General features: G+C 40.2%; 1 protein-coding gene across 1 annotated transcript in view; it reads left to right on the forward strand.

Moving 5' to 3' along the window:
- The window catches only part of EFNA5 (ephrin A5), a 227,987-nt gene that overhangs the window by 164,961 nt on the left and 42,021 nt on the right, over positions 1 to 21,005 (forward strand). The window contains exon 2 of the mRNA XM_075136188.1: positions 15,795 to 16,087. Coding sequence (XP_074992289.1) covers positions 15,795 to 16,087 — 293 coding nt within the window. The remainder of the gene's footprint in view (positions 1 to 15,794; positions 16,088 to 21,005) is intronic.

The raw sequence follows: 21,005 nt of genomic DNA on the forward strand, positions 1-21,005 counted from the left end.
GAGGTCTCTACAGATGTTTCTGGCCATGTGGTAGGAAAAAGCAGGTGTAAACCAAGTTTGATGACTTCTGCTTCACAGTAAAAATTCTTGCAACACATCTTTGGGCATAGATAAACTCTGAACAACCTTAGAGAGCAAGCTTGAGCAGTAAAACAGTGTTCCTAAAGAAATGACCATCTGATTATGAAGTGTGCATCCCTAAAAGCACAGGACAAGCTGAGCAATATGAAAGTCTTAATATATCTTTGAAGTGCAATAAAAGACTTTAGTTGTATTATTTTTGTTATGAGCAGTGTTCTTAGAATCATTAGGTTGGAAAAGACCTCTAAGATCATCGAGTCCAACCGTCAACCCAACACCACCATGCCCACTAAAGCATGTCCCTAAGCGCCACATCTACACATCTTTTAAATACTTCCAGGGATGCTGACTCAACCACTTCCCTGGGCAGCCTGTTCCAAGGCCTGACCACTGTTCCAGTAAAGAAATTTTTCCTAATGTCCAATCTAAACCTCCCTTGGCACAACTTGAGGCCATTTCCTCTCGTCCTATCGCTAAATACTTGGGAGAAGAGACCAACACCCACCTTGCTACAACCTCCTTTCAGGTAGTTGTAGAGCCCGATGAGGTCTCCCCTCAGCCTCCTTTTCTCCAGGCTAAACAAGCCCCAGTTCCCTCAGCCACTCCCCATAAGACTTGTGTTCCAGGCCCTTCACCAGCTTCGTTGTCCTCTTCTGGACACGCTCCAGCACCTCCATGTCCTTCTTGTAGTGAGGGGCCCAAAACTGAACACAGTATTCGAGGTGCGGCCTCATCAGTGCCGAGTACAAGGAGATGATCACCTCCCTATTCCTGCTGGCCACACTATTTCTGATACAGGCCAGGAAGCCGTTGGCCTTCTTGGCCACCTGAGCACACTGCCGGCTCATGTTCAGCCGGCTGTCAATCAGCACCCCCGCGTCCTTTTCCTCAGGGCAGCTTTCCAGCCACTCTTCCCCAAGCCTGTAGCGTTGCCTGGGGTTGTTGTGGCCGAAGTGCAGGACCTGGCACTTGGCCTTGTTGAACCTCATACAGTTGGCCTCAGCCCATCGATCCAGCCTGGGCAGGTCCCTCTGCAGAGCCTTCCTACCCTCCAGCAGATCAACACTCCCACCCAACTTGGTGTCATCTGCAAACTTACTGAGGGAGCACTCGATCCCCTCGTCCAGATCGTTGATAAAGATATTGAACAAGACCAGCCCCAGTACTGAGCCCTGGGGAACACTGCTCGTGACCGGCCGCCAACTGGATTTAACTCCGTTGACCACAACTCTCTGGGCTTGGCCGTGCAGCCAGTTTTTTACCCAGTGAAGAGTGTACCTGTCTAAGCCGTGAGCCACCAGCTTCTCTAGGAGAATGCTGTGGAAGACAGTGTCAAAGGCTTTACTGAAGTCCAGGTGACCACATCCACAGCCTTTCCCTCATCCACTAGATGGGTCATCTGGTCATAGAAGGAGATCAGGTTGGTCAAGCAGGACCTGCCTTTCATGAACCCGTGCTGGCTGGGCCTGATCCCCTGGTTGTCCTGGACATGGCTTGTGAGCGCCCTCAAGATGAACCGCTCCACCGGCACCGAGGTCAGGCTGACAGGCCTGTAGTTCCCTGGGTCATGCTTCCGGCCCTTCTTGTAGATGGGCGTCACATTGGCAAGCCTCCAGTCGTCCAAGACCTCCCCAGTTAACCAGGACTGCTGGTAAATGATGGAGAGTGGCTTCGCAAGCTCCTCCGCCAGCTCCCTCAGTACCCTCGGGTGGATCCCATTTGGCCCCATAGACTTGTGAGCATCCAGGTGGCGTAGCAGGTCGTTAACTGCTTCCTCTTGGATTATGGGGGGTTTATCCTGCTCTCTGTCCCTGTCTTCCAGCTCAAGGGGCTGAGTACCCTGAGGATAACTGCTCTGACTATTAAAGACTGAGGCAAAGAGGGTGTTAAGTACCTCAGCCTTATCCTCCTAGGTGGCAATGTTCCCTCCCCCCCCCCTTCCTTCCCCCCCGCCGCATCCAATAAAGGATGGAGATTCTCCTTGGCTCTCCTTTTGTCATTAATATACTTGTAAAAACATTTTTTATTGTCTCTCAACCTGACAGTGGCCAGGTTGAGTTCTAGCTGGACTTTTGCCTTTCTAATTTCCTCTCTGCACGACCTAACGAGATCCCTGTACTCTTCTTGAGTTGCCTGCCCCCTTCTTCCAAAGGTGATAAACTCGCCTTTTTTTCCTGAGTCCCAGCCAGAGCTCCCCGTTCAGCCAGGCCGGTCATCTTCCCTGGCCGTTCTTCTTACGGCACATGGGGACAGCCCACTCCTGCGTCTTTAAGACTTCCTTCTTGAAGAACATCCAGCCTTCCTGGACCCCTTTGCCCTTCAGGACTGTCTCCCAAGGGATCCTCTTGACCAGTGTCCTGAGCAGGTCAAAGTCCGCCCTCCGGAAGCCCATGGTAGTGGTTTTGCTGACCCCTCTCCTTACTTCACCAGGTATTGAGTATTCTACCATTTCATGGTCGCTAAGCCCAAGCCAGCCTCCGACCACCACATCTCCCACCAGTCCTTCTCTGTTTGTGAACAGCAGGTCAAGCGAGGCATCTCCCCTAGTAGGCTCGCTTACCAGCTGCGTCAGGAAGTTATCTTCCACACACTCCAGGAATATTCTAGACTGTTTCCTCTCTACTGTGTTGTATTTCCAGCAGACATCTGGAAAGTTGAAGTCCTCCACGAGAACAAGGGCTAGCAATTGTGAGACTCCTGCGAGCCTCTGGTAGAATATTTCGCCTGCATCCTCATCCTGGTTAGGGGGTCTATAACAGACTCCCAGCAGGATATCTGCCTTGTTGGCCTTCCCCCTCATCCTTACCCACAAGCACTTGACCTCATCATCACTACCATTGAGCTCTAGACAGTCGAAGCACTCCCTAACATACAGGGCTACCGCACCGCCCTCCTTCCTCGCCTGTCCCTTCTCAAGAGCTTATAGCCATCCATTGCAGCATACCAATCGTGAGACTCATCCCACCATGTTTCCGTGATGGCGACTAAGTCATAGCTACCCCGCTGCACAATGGCTTCCAGCTCTATTGGTGTAGATGCACTTGAGCTGGGCTGCCGATTTCTCCCCTGACATTGGCGTGCCGCCCCTAGGCTCATCTCTAGTGAGCCTGGTTTTATCCCCTTCCCCCTGAGTCAGAACGTACAAAATGAAAGGACAAATCTTTAGGTCTGTATTCCGTTTCAATCAATCCTTAACTAAACTTGTATTGCAGACAGTGGAAAATTAGGCAGCCTTCATTTGTCTAGGCTTTTTTATGTAGCAGCCTCCCGGGAGAGCTTGTGAAATGCATTTAAACAATGATTTTAATATATTCTTTTCCATAAGTGTTTATTTTGATTAAAATTACGAAGTGGGATAATGGAAATCAAGATTTACTTTTTCTCCAACGAGTAAATTTGTCTCCAGAAAAGAATCTTGTCTCTGAGGGGTTGACAAGGTGCAGTCTTGCCTCTGACTGTTACAGTTAGCAAAGGTGAAAATGGTCAATGGATAAACATTTGAGGACTACTGCATTTGGTTAGGCACTTGTAATGAGCTCTATCATTTCTTATCACGCTTCTTCTAAACAATGCGGCGTCATAGATTATAAATTATTTTCTTAGCTATGAAATTCATGGTACAAATTTTATCTCTGGTAAAATGGTAAGGAGTCAGGCTCAGAAATGCAGAGGAGCAGGTACTTCTCCATTTGGCAACCAAGCTGTACAACTCAGTGTCCACAGACACTGACGTAGTGCACCAAATTCCATAAGTTTCCAGGGCTTCAAAAAATGATCAGACCAACTGAAGAAGAAAAATCCATCATTCTCTGTTAAGCACGAAGAGCCCAAACCTCTGGCTATGCAAAAGATTGGTGGCTGTTGTGAGAATATGCTGGGGAGGTTTGACTATGTAGGTATTTAGTGTAGTCTAGACATCTTCTGTTGGCCAGTGTTTGGAGTATTTTGTTGGCCTTGATGGACATTTGCTCTGGCCCAGGATGACTGCTCTAGTTGCTTTTCACATTGATGCTCTGTAACTGGGATTTTGCTCACATGGTTGGTCTAAGTTATATGTGCTGTCTCTTTAGCCTCAGATTATGTGTTTATCCCCCACCTACATTCTTAAGCTATGAACACTTCATTCTTGAGTTGTAGTGTTTGTTTTGTTTCTTTATTGCTAAACTAGTGCTTAAGAGTACTTCAGAGCAAGAACGAAATGAAGAAATAGTTTGTATGCTCAGTAATTCATCTTAACATCTAAGGAACGATGCGAAGGCTTCCCAATAGACAATAATGGCTCCTGCCAAACCTGTGAATCCCTTCCTCACACCTGCATTATGGTGTCTTTGTAATAAGTAGGAAGAAGAAGGGAGGGCAGGGGAAGAAACCTTTGGTCTGTGGTATTCTCTGCTTCTTATCTTAAACCTTAGTGTTTGTACTTTTAAAAATAATTACTATGTTTTATGCAGACAAGATCATTGTTCAGTTGTGAGTGAAGTGATTTCACTACATGTTGAAGAGTAGAATTCATTTAAGATTAATTTGGAAACACGTTTAGGAAAAATGCAATAGGGAAATTAAGAGAATAGCTTCAGTTTTACCTCTCTGAAACTTCTGATTGATCTGAGAGCAATGCATTTTTTTTCTACCTATTTTTCTCCTAGATGAATATTTTACACATGCATATGAAAGTAAATGAGCAGGTTTTGCACCTTTTATCAGTGCAAGCTTCATTTAAACATACTGAAAAAATGTTTCTGTCACTCTTGAAGAAATAAGAATTCACAAACCCCGTAATAGGAACCACATTATTTCATAATTTGAAAAGGGGTGGGGGGAGGGGAATAATGTAAAAGCTGCATTGAATTCCACCGTTTGTCGATTTCATTCAGTTTAAAAAAAATTGTTGCCTATCAGATTGTAATCTTTGTAATGTCTTAGGTGTTTTACAGACTAATTGGCAGTTTATAGTGCAAAGCTTTTCAGGTCATATTTGTAAACAGAGAAACCACTTTGGATCAGGACCTATCTTGTTCATATGATATACAACGCTTAAGATAAATTTCTCTAGGTGAAAAAACATTTTAAGTCCTATTTTTCAGAGACCATGTGTATCAAGACTAAACCTGATGGAAAATTTTACAGTCTATGTGCTATAAGTCTTTAGAAGAAATTACAGGAATGAAAAGAAAACATTTCGAACGTTAATAATAGCTGTGCTACTTGGTGCTGCTGCAGTCTGTAATCTAAAGCTCTGGTTGTTCTTCTTTTGCTAGTTTGCCTAGCGTAAGAGAGAGACTAATATGGAAGGGTAACAGGAACAAGGTTATATTACTAGATTTCGCCACAGATCTTTCTCTAAAATGCCATCAGGCAAATATTTTTCCTATGGGTCTTTTAAATAAACACAAGGCAATTGGGTAGCAAGAAATAAATTCATTGATTGAAGCCCGCTTTCCTGATAGCAAATTGTCTGCAAATATATTCATGCACTTGTTAGCTATTCTAACTTTGTTTTTAAGTGAACAAGTTCAAATAGCTTTGTATTTGAATAGAATATATAGGTTATTCATGTTAATAGCAAGTCATGGTTTGATACTGGAATTTCCTGTTATGCTTCTGCATCTGTGTGAGTCTGTGATTGTTTTTTTCTTTCTCTACATTTTGCTCAGGCTATTTCATATTACATCTGGATTCATTCCTTTTAGCTGGAGGTTGTGGACTATAACCATACCTTATTAAAACATACACAGTTTATTAAACATAAAAATACTGTGAAACATCTTGAGGATTAGTTTCATTTTATACACTTACATATTGGGAAATTAAGCGGTAGATTTTACCAGTTACTAGTTATTAAGGTGTTTGAGTCTCTAAATTCTAATTTGATCACAAAATACTTTAATTTTGTTGACAGATTGAGAGATTAACAATAAACAGCTATAGCTTAATGTCAGAGAAAAGCACTTCTAATGCAACAGCAAGTGTAGGTGTATATGCAACAAATAGGCACTTTTATCAAAATGTATGTTTCTTCTTAAATACTGCCCATATATTTACTGGTGCAAATTGATGCAGCATTTTTTCCCTAGGAGTATGGAAGAGATGGAGATTCAGTTTATATGAATTAGCCATCACTCTGCTTTTAATATTTTAGTGGGAAAATAAATTTGCGAAGCTGATTTGCGTTACGTACACTTCCTCGTGGAAACAGACTGCAGTTTATCTCTTTTATTCAGTGCGCAGGTCAACGTGCTTGTTAGCCAAGTGTTCTTTTCTTTCATTTTTTGAGTGTGAGAAGCAAGACCTTTCTGCAGATAGGGCATTGTTCTCCATATCCATTAACAGATGTCAGCACATGCCTCGGGCAGGGTTAGCAAATACCACTCACAGAACCACATTCCATCAAGGCTGATAGACTGTGTCTTCTGGGTTAGACACATGGTCAACACATGTTGTGAGAGTCCGGTTCAGACTCTTTAGTAGTACTCCTACCTGTGGGGTTGTTCTGTTATTATTTTGTTTTGGTTTTTAAGGATATTTTCTCTCAAATGTGTCTGATGATAGTAAAGTGTGTGTTAGTACAGCAGAGATCAGATAAGACTTTCTTACTTTTTTAAGAAACGTAGATATGCTAATGAATCAGCAAACTGCAGTTTTTCTGGTCAGAGGCCAGAGCTAGCTGAGGTAGGTTTTGTATTTTCAAGCAAAAGCGTGGAATAAAAGATGAAGCTGACATCTTGTGTGGTGTTAGTGTCCAAAGTAGACAAATGGAGAGTTATGCGTGGATGGTGTTGATGACCATGTTTAAAAATATGGGAGTGGCAATTACCAGATCTACTCATTCCACCTCAGAGAAGGTGGGATAGATGTTGCTGGTGAACTCGAGAGTAGTACTAATGTGAACACAAGTAATGAGCTTGTGTCCATAAATCAACAAAGAGACTGGCTTCAGCCCAGACATTTTGGATTCACAGTGTGGACAGAGACTCCAGACACAAATCTCAGGCTGCCTTTAGCGTCTTATTGGGTGTGGTACCTTTCGGCTTATGTTACTAGGGTCTTCAACACTGAAGTTTGTCCTGTAAGTCTAAGTGATGCCTTTGACAGAATAGTAACTCTTCCTTTACCTTCCCCTGCCTCCTTCTCTCTTCATCCATCTCTGCAAGTTAAATGCCCACAGCAATGGAAAATCAATAGCCAGGTAGAGTCTGCAGTCATTGGGATTAAAGCTATCAGAGCTGGAACAGCTGAGAATGAGAGCCTGACCTCTTCGGGAGCAATGCTGTGACATGTTGTACCCCTTTATCACCCTTATCATCCACAGCATGACTGTGTCACTGAAGCCCCCAAGATTTGCATGAGTGCCTCACTTCAGAAGTTGCAGCACAAGAGAAATTCTGAGAGATCAGTTGAAAGTCATGTGTGCCAGCTTTGAACGAATTTTACAAATGCAGAGTCTGAGGAAACGGTTTTAATAAACAGAATGAAAAATGTCCAGCTCATCGACAGGAAGTGCAGAATGATGGGAAGTTAAGTGGGTGAGGGTGTTGCAGTACTTGAGAATCTCTGGAGAACTCAGATTTATAGGTGGGAAATAAATGTTGATTTGTTTATTCCCTCCCTCATATCTACTCAGGGAAGAGCAATTAGTTTCTATTTTTTAATGTTTGCATTATCATTGAACATATATCTTTCTGCAGTGCCAACTATAAAAAGTCAATGCAGAACCCAGCTGTACAAATAAACACAGTTATGAGTGTAAGGGGGGAATTATTAAGAGTAAGTGTAATAAACACGTTTTTGCATAATTTATTTCTTAAAGAGCTTTTAAAGCATAAAAATAAATAAAAGATGTGTCTGTACTTTAAATTCAATGTCATTCTTAACCGTTATGATGCAATTGAAATTTTTGTTCAACATTAGAATTAGAAAAAAATCTATTTCAGGTCTTTCAGGTTAATGGAATTAACACAGCTTATGTCATTCAAAGAACTCTTACATTTTAAATAGGATCTATTCCTTTCCCATTCAAACCTACTCCTCTCCTCCTGTGTTTGGCAGTCTTTTTTGCCATGATTCTGCTAATAGAAGCTGCCTCCTTCTGGATGTAAGCTTTTTTTGTTTTGCAAAGGATATGTTTCAGTCAGGGCACATTAGGAAGTTTTCAACAATCAGGTTTTATTAAAAAAAAAAAAAAAAAGTGGAGATTTCCTCCCCCTTCCTCCAACCCCCCCCCAAAAGTTAAAGACTTTTACCAGACTGGTTTTGAGGAGGTTTCTTGGTTCTGGAAGTTAACTTCCAGAGAATTAAAAGGTTGTAAGTGGTCACCTGCAGGATAGCTGTAAACTTCGATAGCATGGGAAAAACGAAGTTTGAGAAGGTGAAGCTTGAGCAGTTACTTTACCAGTGTTGTAAACCTTGGCCTGTCCTATCTAAGGATAATTTCCAGATCAATTGCCTATGCAGGGAGGGGTAGGTGCTTCTAACATTTCAAAAGGTCTAGTTTTTGTATCAGCACAGAATAAAAATAATTATCATGAGTTTGATATTTTTTGGTGAATTTCGTCTGTTCTGGCCAAACATTTTCTGCCTCTTCAGAGCTACTCAGTGCTTAATGAGTTCTTTTCTTTAAAAACCTAAATGCTAGCTCAAACTGATTTGTTTCATGTTTCTTCCCATGTTCTAGTCCCTATAGTAGATCATTTGTTTGTCTCATTTAAATAGAGACAGTATGAAGTACCAGATACAATGGTAACTGATCAGAATCCTGTTACTTCACAAGTTAAAAACCCAACCTTCCAAGTAGGAAGGCACAATGTCTCTCTTGTACCGTTGGCTGTTAAGAAGGGATAAAGGTATGACATTCTCCAGGGACACAAGCAATGTAAAACTGATGCTTTTTCTCATGAAGTCCAACTTAATGCAGCTCTGTTCTTTCTGATTTTCATTTGTTTGGGGTTTTTGCTTTTGGACCCATTCAAGTAGTGTGAAAAATCTCCCAGACAAGAGGGACATAGCAGGAATAAAAGGGGAAGGTAGATCTCTGACAGATGCATGTGAAGTGAAACGCAGGGAGATCACTCGGCTCTTTCAAGAAATGTGATAGGCTCTTGCAGCCTGTTGTGAAACAGTAATTTGAAGTCTGATGAACTCTTTCAAGTGCAGGAGCCTGATTCTGCTCAGCTGTGTAATTATGATGGAAGGGAGCCAGCCGAAGGCAGAAACCTGGGCACAGCCTTTTGGGAGGCTTGTTCCGGCAGAGTGGGTGGGAGAGTAAAACGAAGGTTACAAATAATAAGTTTCTCTGCCTGATTGATAATGAACTGGTAATAAGTGGCCTTATTATAGTAATAAGTTTCCCATGGAAGCCCGATGATTGCAGAGAAGCTTTAGCTGAGTGCGTGTGACCACATCTTATTTTGATCAGCTGTAGCACAGCAAAGCTGTTTAATTATCATAATCTAACAATTAGCCTGGCATCCTTTCCCAGTGTTTAATTACTCCAATAAATGGTAATTGGATAGAGGACTTAATGACAAGAGAATAAGTTTCTTTCTGCATTGTGTACTTAACTTGCAGTCTTTTCTAGGCATAATTTTTGAATACTGTTTTTTTGAACAACAGCCTTGATTAGTTGTTTCTCTTTTGTTTTGTCAGTCAGTATTTTGCTTCCTACATAGTGTTTTCTCATGGTGTTTTGAACTTGTCTTAACTTGTGAAACTATAACCTAAGGACTAAAAGGTCATAGACAGCTCCTTTATATTACAGGCGTTTTTTGTTTGCTTGCTCAGGGTAGCAATATCCTGCTAGAGATCTAAAATGTCACTGGCTTGCTACTGTTAGCAAACGCACTTCTCTTAGCATCTGGAAAATGTTGAATTTTCTTTTGGTTTGAATAGAGCTAAAATTAAAATAGCTCTTTGATTACTTCATTGTTTGTGCATCAGAATCATTGTTGCAGTCAGCAGAGCTATGGGTATTAAATGTTGTGACAAAGCCAGTAAAAAGAGCAGAAAAGCATTAAAGAGGTTATTTTTGCATAGCACAGAAATAGTATCTTTAAAATTATCTGCAGTAAAATGGTACACTTAATCCCACAACCCCTCAGATAATTAACAACCACAAGATTTCCCCCATCACACATAACAGCTTTAAGTTAGTTGAAATGAGGGGGTTTGGACTGTCTAAAAGAATAACGAGGCACAACTTACACTGCTGTGTTCCAGTCACAGGATGTGAGCTTGGGATGGTCTAACGCACTACACTTGCCCCCTAAACAGAGGCAAAAGCTGTGAGCAAGCTCAGTAGTGAGGAATGGTAAATAACTGCCATCATCACATCCTAAGAGCAATTAAAATGTTGTCCTTTTAGAGGTTGTTAATGTTTTCCAAAAAATGTTTGGGTTTTATGTATTATTGCATATACAAATACCTACTTTGTACTCATCTCTCTGTTATTAATAATTTAAGCAAAGAGTTTCTTAATCAGCTAAAAGAAATGAACTTAATTTTTTACCTATTTCTGTATTTTTCCACTTGAAGCTTTTTCGGTGTCTAGAGCATTCGTGAGAGATATTTCTATTGTCTACTGGTGGTTCAGCCTTTGTTGGGATACTTATGGGATCTTCTCAGCTGACTGCTTTTTTCTGGATACTTGTAGGAATGGACTTCTCTCTGAGACCTCTATGTCTCCATTAAATTTAGTTAAAACTGGCTTAGTGGCCATGAAAGTAAAAAGGAGGAGCTGAGTGACCAGCAGTTACAGGGGAATGCACATGTGCTGTTCACAGAAGCCTTTTTTCCTTAGAAAACAGGACAAGTAACTTTTTGCTGTGCTGTTTCTGAAGAACTATGGGTAACTGTGGTTTGTATTTACCCCAAGAATAAATCGATTCAGTGAATTTGTTGATGTTGCTTTGCGTTTCAGATTATTATTTGAGAGCAAGGCAACTGGTATAAGGCATTCAGCAGCGACAGTGTCCTCTGCACACTAGTGTTAGAGGCTGTGCAGGCTCCAGGCAGCAGAATTGGGGCCATTTGCATCTGATCCCTTCTGATGCCAGACTGAAGACCAGAATTTCATAATTCATTATTAGAGCAGTTATTTGAAGTATTTTCTGGTTCACAATGAAGCCTTGCCAGTGCTTTGTTTGACAGAACAGATTCCAAATAAAGAAAGGTTGACATAGTAAAAGGAAAATTTTCCAGTATACTTATCTTGGTGTGTTGATTTTACAGGAAGGGCGATAGAATATAACTAATAAGATTTGTGTGGGAAGCAACAAGCAGAAGCTATTGCAATTTTTTATCTATCTAAATGATAATGGGCAATTAGTGTTACTTGTGCTGTTCTTAAACTGGATTTTTATAGTGTTTATTCCAAGAAAAAAAGGAAGAAAGAAACAAAAACCAAACAAACAGAACTGTTGTTGCATTCTAAATATCTGTTTAAATAAATTGTCACTTGTTTCAGTGACCAGCAAAGTTATTAAATTCAAGACAAGCCACATATGCTTCAGAACTTAAAATTATGAAGAGAAGCATGCACACAGACTGTGTACTTTCACTTGTGTTAATGGATAAACAGAATACAGAAGGCATTAATTACTTTGAAAATGTTTTGCTAGTCTTGTGTTTCTGTGGTTAAAATTACCACGAAGTTTTCTGTCTGCATCGTGAATACCTGGGCATTTCATCAGCGGCACTTGAGCACAGAAACATTCATATGACTGTCTCTCCTGGAAGCAATATGCAAGTTTTGTGTAGCAAGCTGATGTTTGTTGGTTATGGAAATGTTTGGGTTTAGAAGCTACTTAACTATCTGTCTCTGTCTCCGAAATGGCTTTTATAGCCCTACTGCCTAATAGGTAGCTTTGTAGTATGCAGGTTTCCAAGACACTGTTTGAATGCCACCTGACACAAAACAAAGGTTAATTATGTTTGAAGAATAGCTGTGTTTTGCTGTGTGTAACCCAGAGCGCACAGAGATAAATGACATTATTTGCAAGAAGGTTTGTAAATCCTGTCAGAGTTTTGGAGAAGCCTTTTTGGTTGGTTTCTACCACAACACAATGTTCTGTTATGTGAAATCTAGATAGGACTGATTTCTTCCTTGTAGTGGGATTTATATAAAGATCCTGATTACCGCGTGGTTCCAGAAGGGCCTGGCAGTCCAGATGAGGATCTGGTAGAACAGGGTGAAGACCTAACTGAGAAAAGGAAAAGTACATCAGTAGCATTACTAAAGAATGTAGGAAAACAAGCTATTCTGAACGGGACTGGGAAAAGGGACAAACTGATTAAACCTTAAACGCAGTCAACAGGAGATCTGCTATTCCTGTCACCTCTACAAATATATCTGTTAGCGGATTCCTCCTTCCCTTTACATGTTGTGCTCCTTAACGTATGTAGGTGGGTAAACATTGATAAATGCTTTCATTTGAAGCGGAACTTTTGTTTCACTCTAATACCTGAAATTACACTACTAATAACTGGTTTTCAGCCTGTAAATGTTAAGTGTTTTCCTCTCGGATGTGGTTTAAAATTCTTGGAAATGTGGCTTTGAAGTGTTTTCTTTAATAGCTTTGAGAGTCTGAGCTGATGAATTTTTTTGTGAGTTACTCATGGCCATCCCTTGCCTTTCTGTTCAGGTTAGACGCTTTTGAGTTTCTTTTTCGAGAAGGTAAATACAACACACTGCCTTGTAGCTGGAGAAACGAGAATGGTCTCAGTTCAGTCCAAGAGGCACGCTGGAGAAGTTGTAGCCTCTTTTGGAAAAATAAAATTAGTTTTACGTCTCTTCAGTACACATGCTGAGGTTTTGATTACTGACTTCTTTAAGATATTACAAGAGGGGAAATAAATACCTGCTTTCTGCTTCTTGTTTGGCTAATAATCTCTTTTCAGTATTGATGTCACTATCTGGAGTGAAGAGACTTCATTCAGATGCTTGATAAAATACCTTGGTACACGTTTTCTCTGGAGCAGATTCACTTATGTGCGAACTAGCTAAAGGCTAGTTTACATTACTTAAAATATGCACCATCTTCTTCCTTTTTTAGACATGTAAATGTAAACACTTTCTGGCTACCGCAAATGACTATGGAATGAAAATACTAAGAGAGCGGGGGAGTGGGGAGGGAAGGACACTGGGATAAAAAGGACTTGGTTGTGTGCTTCACCCTCAAACCTGCTTTGCAGGCAGTGCTTGCTTCTTACTTTCCACATGTTTGACAGGCAAGGGTGTGCTGGGGCGAATGAAGACACTCAGCTGCTTCAGCACTTAGGGAGTAGAAATAAGAATGAATCTACTAAAATATCAGTAATCAAAGAGGACAGTTGTGTTGTGGTTTTGTTTGTTTAACAGGAATACAGTAGAGGACTTTGCCAAAAGGGAGTCAAATGAGCTCTTTGTGTGCAGTATTGGGTAGCACAGCTCGCTGGTGCAGATTACAAGTTTGATTTCATTGCTAATGCGGATTTAATGTGTGATCGCAAATTTAGTTGTCTGTCTCTTTGTATTTATCATCTCCATTATCATAGACCATCGGATTCTTCCCTTCAAATTCAGCTATTTACAAATCAGACTCTCTGTGGGAAATACCTGTCTAGACTCTTATTTTGGTTAAAGGAGAGAAATAGCTGCTTCTGGAGTGTGATCCGTCTCATTCCAGTGTATGTTGGGCCTAAACAGACCAGATGAATTGGACTCTCCATTGACTTAAAGAGGATGTGGAGAAGCAGTTCACATGAGGTTATTTGTGTTGTAAAAGTCTAATGTTAAGGAGACCACTCTGATCCTGAATGTCTACAATTATATAAGTGTAGTTCTGAAAGCATATAGTTTCTGTCACAAAACCATAATTGGGCATTATTGAGAAGGCACAGGCTGATATAAGAGGTAATCTTGAGAATCCCTTGAGAAAACTGCATTGTCTGTAACCTGCATGGTTAAAAAAAACCACGTGCACACAAACACAGACACACATATATAAATACATATTCATTTTTGCTTACTAAAACTGTAATTTAAAAAAAAAAAAAAAAAGTAGAGCTGTCATTGCCAGAATGGGACTTTCCTATTCATAACTTGTAAGATACTCTTTTTCATTGGCTGTAAGAAATGGCATACTGTTAACTGATACAGAGGACAGACACCAATTTGAAAACAATACATTTTTGCAAATGTGTTAAGACAGTATCTGTTCAGGTGACAGGTTTTGAAAGCACTGGAGTAGGTATTTTTAAGTAATGATTTAGATAAATGTAAATTCTCCTGGAGGAACTGTGGTTCAGAGAGGCTTTTCCATGTTACAGAATGGAATCATGAGGCTGTGCACTGGCTGAAATTATACAGATATATCATGCTTTGATGCGTGTTCAGTTTTTCCCCTTTAAAAAGCTATTTTATTGAAGTTAAATTATTGTAGGGATATGAAAAGGTGTAGTTTGCGCTGAATTTATCCTTGGAGGGCCAGCAGATCATTGCTTTTTCTCTGAAATTAGATAGAAGGATCCAGATGGCAGATTTCAAGCCCATCAGGTGTTTAAAATATGCCCCTCAGCTAAAAAGAAGTATTATAGTTAAATCTGTCATGGCCTTTTTATTGCTCTGTGGTACACTTGACAACTGCAGCCGTGAAAAAGAGAAGCTACAAGTAGCCCAGTCAGCCTGAAGTGGAGTAGGTCAGTGGTTGGTTTCTTTGGCTGCCCCAGGGAGTTTGATAGACGTACAGACATGGTTTATGGAATCATTAAATCCATCATGGTATAAGCTCCCATGGAGGCAGTGAATTTGTTCCCATAGTTTCTTCCCGATACTATGGCAGGCATTAGAGAAGTAATGTAAGTGAAACGTGGAGGGGAGAAAAAAGGACACCCTCCCCACCCCCAACAAAACAAGAATCCCGCATCTCCAAGGAGTCGTCAGCAATAATAATAGTAATAATAAAGTGCATCTGAGCTGGTGCCTTGCGTTGCATTTCTCAGCTGGCACTCATTCAGAACTGTCACATTAGGCTGAATGCTGATAATTCGTATCCTTGAATCCTTTTATCTGAACAGAGCAACGTCTCCACTGCATACCTTTGGCAAAGGAGATGCACTGCTTTTCAGATACCTTTAAAAAGCAATACAGGCTTTTCTTTGCATCTTGACAAACTGCTGCTAATAATGAAGACAGAGTAAACCTGTTTGTGCTCCTGTAGTAAATGTAAGTACTTGCAGTCAAATCAGCTTTCAGCACAGGGTGATTACTGCCTGATTCAGAGAAGAGGATGTGTTTGGGTTATTTATTTGCATGCATACGTAGATGTTTATATAGACACTGATTTGGGGAGGCTGATACAGTTTCAGCTTCTTTGCTGCTTCTTGCTTCTTTATCCAATTAAAAAAAAAAAAAACCCACAACCAAATAAAGCAGGCATTTTCTTTGTTTATTCAATAAACCATAGGGAAAAGTATACTGTAACTTGGTGTGCATTAGCAACAGACTCATTTTGTAAGAGAAGAGAGCAAAACCTTTATCCAGAAGGTCGTGTGATCGTAGTCCTGCATAAGCAGTCTCTGATAGCTCTGGTGAATTGTAAGCATTATTTTTGAGAGTGAATGTGCATGGCTGGAGTGAAATCAAGTGCCATTAGTGATGCCCCTTTTATTAGAATGTTACCCTGCAACAAGGTCATCCTGAATTAACTGTGCTTATGACTGAACTCTTCCTGTGATTTCAGATTCCAGCGGGGTGACTACCACATCGATGTCTGCATCAATGACTACCTGGATGTGTTCTGCCCTCACTACGAAGACTCAGTGCCAGAAGATAAGACCGAACGTTATGTTCTGTACATGGTGAACTTTGATGGCTACAGCTCCTGCGATCACACCTCCAAAGGGTTCAAGAGATGGGAGTGTAATCGTCCGCATTCCCCCAATGGACCATTGAAGTTCTCGGAAAAGTTCCAGCTCTTCACGCCCTTCTCACTAGGATTTGAGTTCAGGCCAGGCCGGGAATATTTCTACATCTGTGAGTATATAGAGATTTACCACTGTTACACAGCAGGTACAAGAAACCCAGCTAATTTTTCACCTATGCTCTGTGGAAATACAGAGGTCCAAATGGTATATAATGCAGATGTCTTACAGTGAATGCAGGCTTAACTATCCCCAGATACATTAGCTAGGAATCTAGCTAGTGAAAATGAGATTAAATCACAGCTTCTTTTCTCACATGAAATAGCATATCAGCCTGTTCACTGAACCGTGGCTGACTTTTAAAGCAAAACGCACTATTACATTTATTCCAGCACTCTGAGGTGGAGGAGGAGGGGGCAAGAAGAGTAGGATGGAACCTGTTCCCAGATATGAGGAAAAATAATTTGCATGTGAAATTCCTGGATTTTCTTATTTGCTCAGATGAAATACTCTTGTCTTTGTAATATTTACCACCCAAGGAAAGTGAGGTCTGTGTAGTTTGTAAGTGGTATGGCTGCTGATGTCAGTAATTCAGTGGTATTTAAAGTTGTCATTTCTTAGGGTAAATACTCCTAGCAACAAGCCAAGTGGCTCCTTTTTTCTTCCTTCCTTTTTTTCCCCCCCTTTTTCTTGGACGAGCTGTTTCTGCCAGCATGAGCAATGTGGGGTGCCGTGGGAGTAGGCGGCAAGCAGGTGAGTGTGAATGGGCTCATACACCTTCATGCCCGCTCCCCAAAGCAATGGGGAGCACCCTCCCAGAGCTCTGCGCTCTCCTCCATCAGGGACTGCTCTGGCACCCAGAGGAGATGCAGGACAACATCTGGGGCTAAGGAAGTAAAAACAACAGGAGGTTAGAAAACAGTGGGTTAAGCAAACTGATTCCCTGACCCCACTGTGCAGTTGATACTGCTTCAGCCTTCTCGTTTGTTTAATTCTCCAACAAAGATCTTATTTCATCAGTTGTTTTGTACCTGAGTCTTCCACTCCCAACAAGTTTTGAATCCTCCAGCGATATTTTTTTTTTCTATTTTTAGTGTTAGACTAGAGAGTTGAAAGCTTTAGGCAGGCTGTAGATCGCAATAAATATTGCCTTCATATGTGTAACTGGCCTTTCTACTGTGAAACAGTCATTCCACCTCATTTCACCAGAGAAACTGAGTATGTATGATCCCTGTTTTTCAGCCTCATTTCTTCAGCATGGAGATTTTTCTTTTCCCTTTCTAAATCTACAGGGAAATACATTCCTAGTGGATAGTTTTCCACTCATTTCTTTTTCTTCCAGCAAATAAACACCTCTAATGAGTGGTGGTTCAGCATCAGAAAAACAGTGCCTTGTTCTTGTGCTGAAGCACAATAGTAGTAATAAAACTAAAAATAATTTCAAAAAGCAAACTGTAATATTACTTAAAACTGTTTTTTAATGTGGTCATGAGAAATCATGTAAAGATATCAGAGTTAAGTGGATAATGTTCTAGGATAAATAAATCTGTACTGTGTAGGCCCAGTCCTACCCATGTCACTCACAAAAGCTTCCCATTAACTTCAACGGGAGTTCTGTGTCATTCAAAACTCTGATATCAGGCTCCCTGGGAACACTGGATTTTTTGGTGGGATTTTTTTGTTTGTTTTGGGGTTTTTTTTAATGCAGTTCCTGAGCACCATCAGTAAAACAAGCAGGAATACTTAAGCTAAGGAGTGTAGTCCTTACCATTACATGATCACAATAAAATGTAGTACAGGGATGGCATCAGTAGCTGCAAGCATTTTTTTTAAAAAAAAAAAAAAAAGCCAAACAAAAAATTCGTTTTCTAAATTTTAAAAAAGAAAGAGAAATGTTTAATAAAGGTGAAAACGAAACATGAAAGTGAAGGAAAAAAATATGAGAAATCTTAGCGTGGTCTGTCTAGCTAATAGCTTCATTGTTAGAACATACAAAATCCATTGAACTCTCAAGCAAGACATTATTATTCAAATACACCCAGGTTCCTTATGCCTGGTTTTCCTCATTTGTGGTTAAATTCAATATTTCACTAAAAATCATTATGTATCTTCTATAACATTCATTTAACTGAGTCATTTAACTGTCAAGGGCTCCCTTCAAAGTAATTGTTCCGAAGTGCTTTAAAATATGAAGAGCTTTGTGATATTCAACTACATTTAGATGGAATTACTTTTTTTTTAATGAAAGGTAAAAGAGCAAAAAATTAACAGCAAAGAGATGTTCATTTACTAGTAGCTTATTGGCCTGGTATTCACTGAAATTAAATTTTTAGGCGTGTTTCAGAGACACAAAAGCATTTTTTCTCCTTTTCTGTTGTTTAAGTATTTTTTGCCTTCATCCTTCACTCTGCTGAGGACATTGGTTGGTTGGCATTGCAGCAGTTGCAGGGAAGCACTGTACACTGCACACAATTAAATGCAAACCTTCTCAGGGGAGAGTTGTCCATCCTGGAGTGTTTTTCTCTTAGTTTGTGCTGAAGAAATAAGATGGTGAAACGTTGTTCCTTGTTTCCTCATCAAAAATGTAAGCAGGCTCTAGTCCCGGCTACGGAGACCGCCTTTGTTACCTTTGTGTATCTGCATGTTAAAGAGTTACTGCTTTGCCAGGGAAGGTTTCCTTTCCTCAGCAGATCTGAAACCTTTGCACTCCCTGCAGGAGAGGGGGAAGGCTGACTATGTAGCATCTGTCTGATATATTCTCTTTAAGGGTTACAAAATATGTCGTGTAGTCTAGACCTCTGGAAAGACGGAAATATTAAGTGGTTGGTTAGGTATTTAGCTTAATTACTGTCTGGAGCTTTTTCGAAAATCTTCGCAGTTTACCTTTTAAGGGTGTGACTTGCCTCTCTTCCTTCCATTATTTTCAGGAAGTGCAGTAATTTGAGAACAATCACTGTCTCTTTTTCTGAACTGTTGGTTTTGAAAATGCCACTTTTCTTTGTTACGCCATTGCCTTCATATATTGCTCAGATGAACTTGGATCTCCCTTCTTTGCATGTTCATTCTAGGAAAATACAAGAAAAAAAAAATCTATCTTTCTGACAACAAATTTACATTGAAGAAGCGAATTCAACATTGCAGACATGCAATCAACAAGTGCTGATTGATTTTACTTTGAAAGAAAAAAGGGTTATTAAGTATTTACAGAGAAATTAACTTTATTTAGTTAGGGAGTGCACAGTGGGGGACTGGAGAAAGTAAATAATAGATCATGACCTGAAGTCTCAATTTTTACTTAGTTCTTAGCTCACCTCAGGTTAGTGCATGTTAGCCTGAAAACAGACAAAATAGTATTACTACCAAAACAGAAGACAATGAAATACAGAGAAAGCAGAAACTAAATACTTAGTGGTATGACAGTGATTTTAATGTCCTTCAGAAGGGAACATAAGTTTGGGTATGCAGATTAAGGTACTGTGCGAGGGGAGATGAACACAAAAGCAAGGAAGGGGGGAAAAAAATCCTAAAATGTATAATGTTATATAATTATATAATTCAAAATGAGGGTATCATATTAATTACTCTAACTTAATTACGGGTGTTTTATTTTTATTAATTTGCTAAGTGTTGAATAAAATACCAGTAACAACTTGGCAAACATACATCAGAGCTGTTGAAATAAAAAAATGAAGACACGACTAGAACCAGACTGGTGCAGAATCCTGACGACAGTTTCCAAACCAAGCTCCTGTGTCGATTTAAGCTAGACCACATTTCTCTTTTCTTGAAAGCAATGTATCGTTGATGTAGTGTCAGAAGTTGTACTAATATTAAGCTGTAGCATATGCTTTTCTCTGAGTGATCAAAGTTATTCCATCAAAGAATTCAGTATTTGACATGATTTATCCTTAAGAAATCTATGCTGTTCTTATCATCTTATCCTCCAAGATTTTATATATATCGTTTCTTTAGTCATTTGATCACTGTGAATATTGTCATTTATACATGCTTATACCCTTTTCCTAGAAAGACCAGGTAGGTTTGCTCTTCTTCACAATCCTCTTGCTGCTCTCCTGTTCTCCACAAGATCTTGAAGGTTTTTGCTAGCAGTTAGCAGGCTTTACATGTAATGTACCTAAACATAACTTAAGTCGTTCTTTCTCCATTCTTATTGAGAAAAGAGCTCCTTTCATCTTTTAAAAAATCCTGTTGTCTTATCTGTGGTTTATTTGTGTAACCTTTTTTGTTACTGTTTCTTTCTAGTTTTATCTCATGCATGTGTCTTTCTGATTTCATTTCAAAATGCTTATGCTGTTTCTTTGTAACAACTTTAATGATGTGTCATTATCACTGTATCTTTGTTGTCACCATTTATTTGCATGAAGCTTCTGATTGTCAGTTCAGGAAGCTTTTGTTGTAACCATATTGCTCCTGACCATGCCAGGATAATATGCTTTTAGGATTTGAATTTAATTATGGTTATAAATAGTATTTTTAAATCGTTCTTAAATTTGTGATTAAATTAAGAAACTGTCCTGGTTTCGGCTGGGATAGGGTTAAATTTCTTCCTAGTGCTGTGTTTTGGATTTAGTATGAGGAGAATGTTGATAACAAACTGATGTTTTCAGTTGTTGCTAAGTGCCCTCCTAGTCCAAGGACAGCTCCCATGCCTACTGACTGAGCTAGGTACACAAGATGGGAGGGAACATAATCAGGACAGCCAGCTGAGCTGGCTAATGGGGTATTCCATACCATGTGACGTCATGCTCAGTATATGAACGGTAGGCGTGATCCAGGAAGTACCGATCGCTACTTGGTTATCGGTCAGCGCGGGTGGTGAGCAATTGCATTGTGTATCACTCATTTTGTATATTCTATCATTATTATTATTATTATTTTCCCTCTTCTGTTCTATTAAACTGTCTTTATCTCAACCCACGAGTTTTCCTCACTCTTACCCTTCTGATTCTCTCCCCGTCCCACTGGGGGGGTGGGGGGAGTGAGCAAGTGGCTGCGTGGTATTTGGCTGC

The sequence above is a fragment of the Calonectris borealis genome, chromosome Z, assembly GCF_964195595.1.
Source record: "Calonectris borealis chromosome Z, bCalBor7.hap1.2, whole genome shotgun sequence".
Classification (NCBI taxonomy): domain Eukaryota; kingdom Metazoa; phylum Chordata; class Aves; order Procellariiformes; family Procellariidae; genus Calonectris; species Calonectris borealis.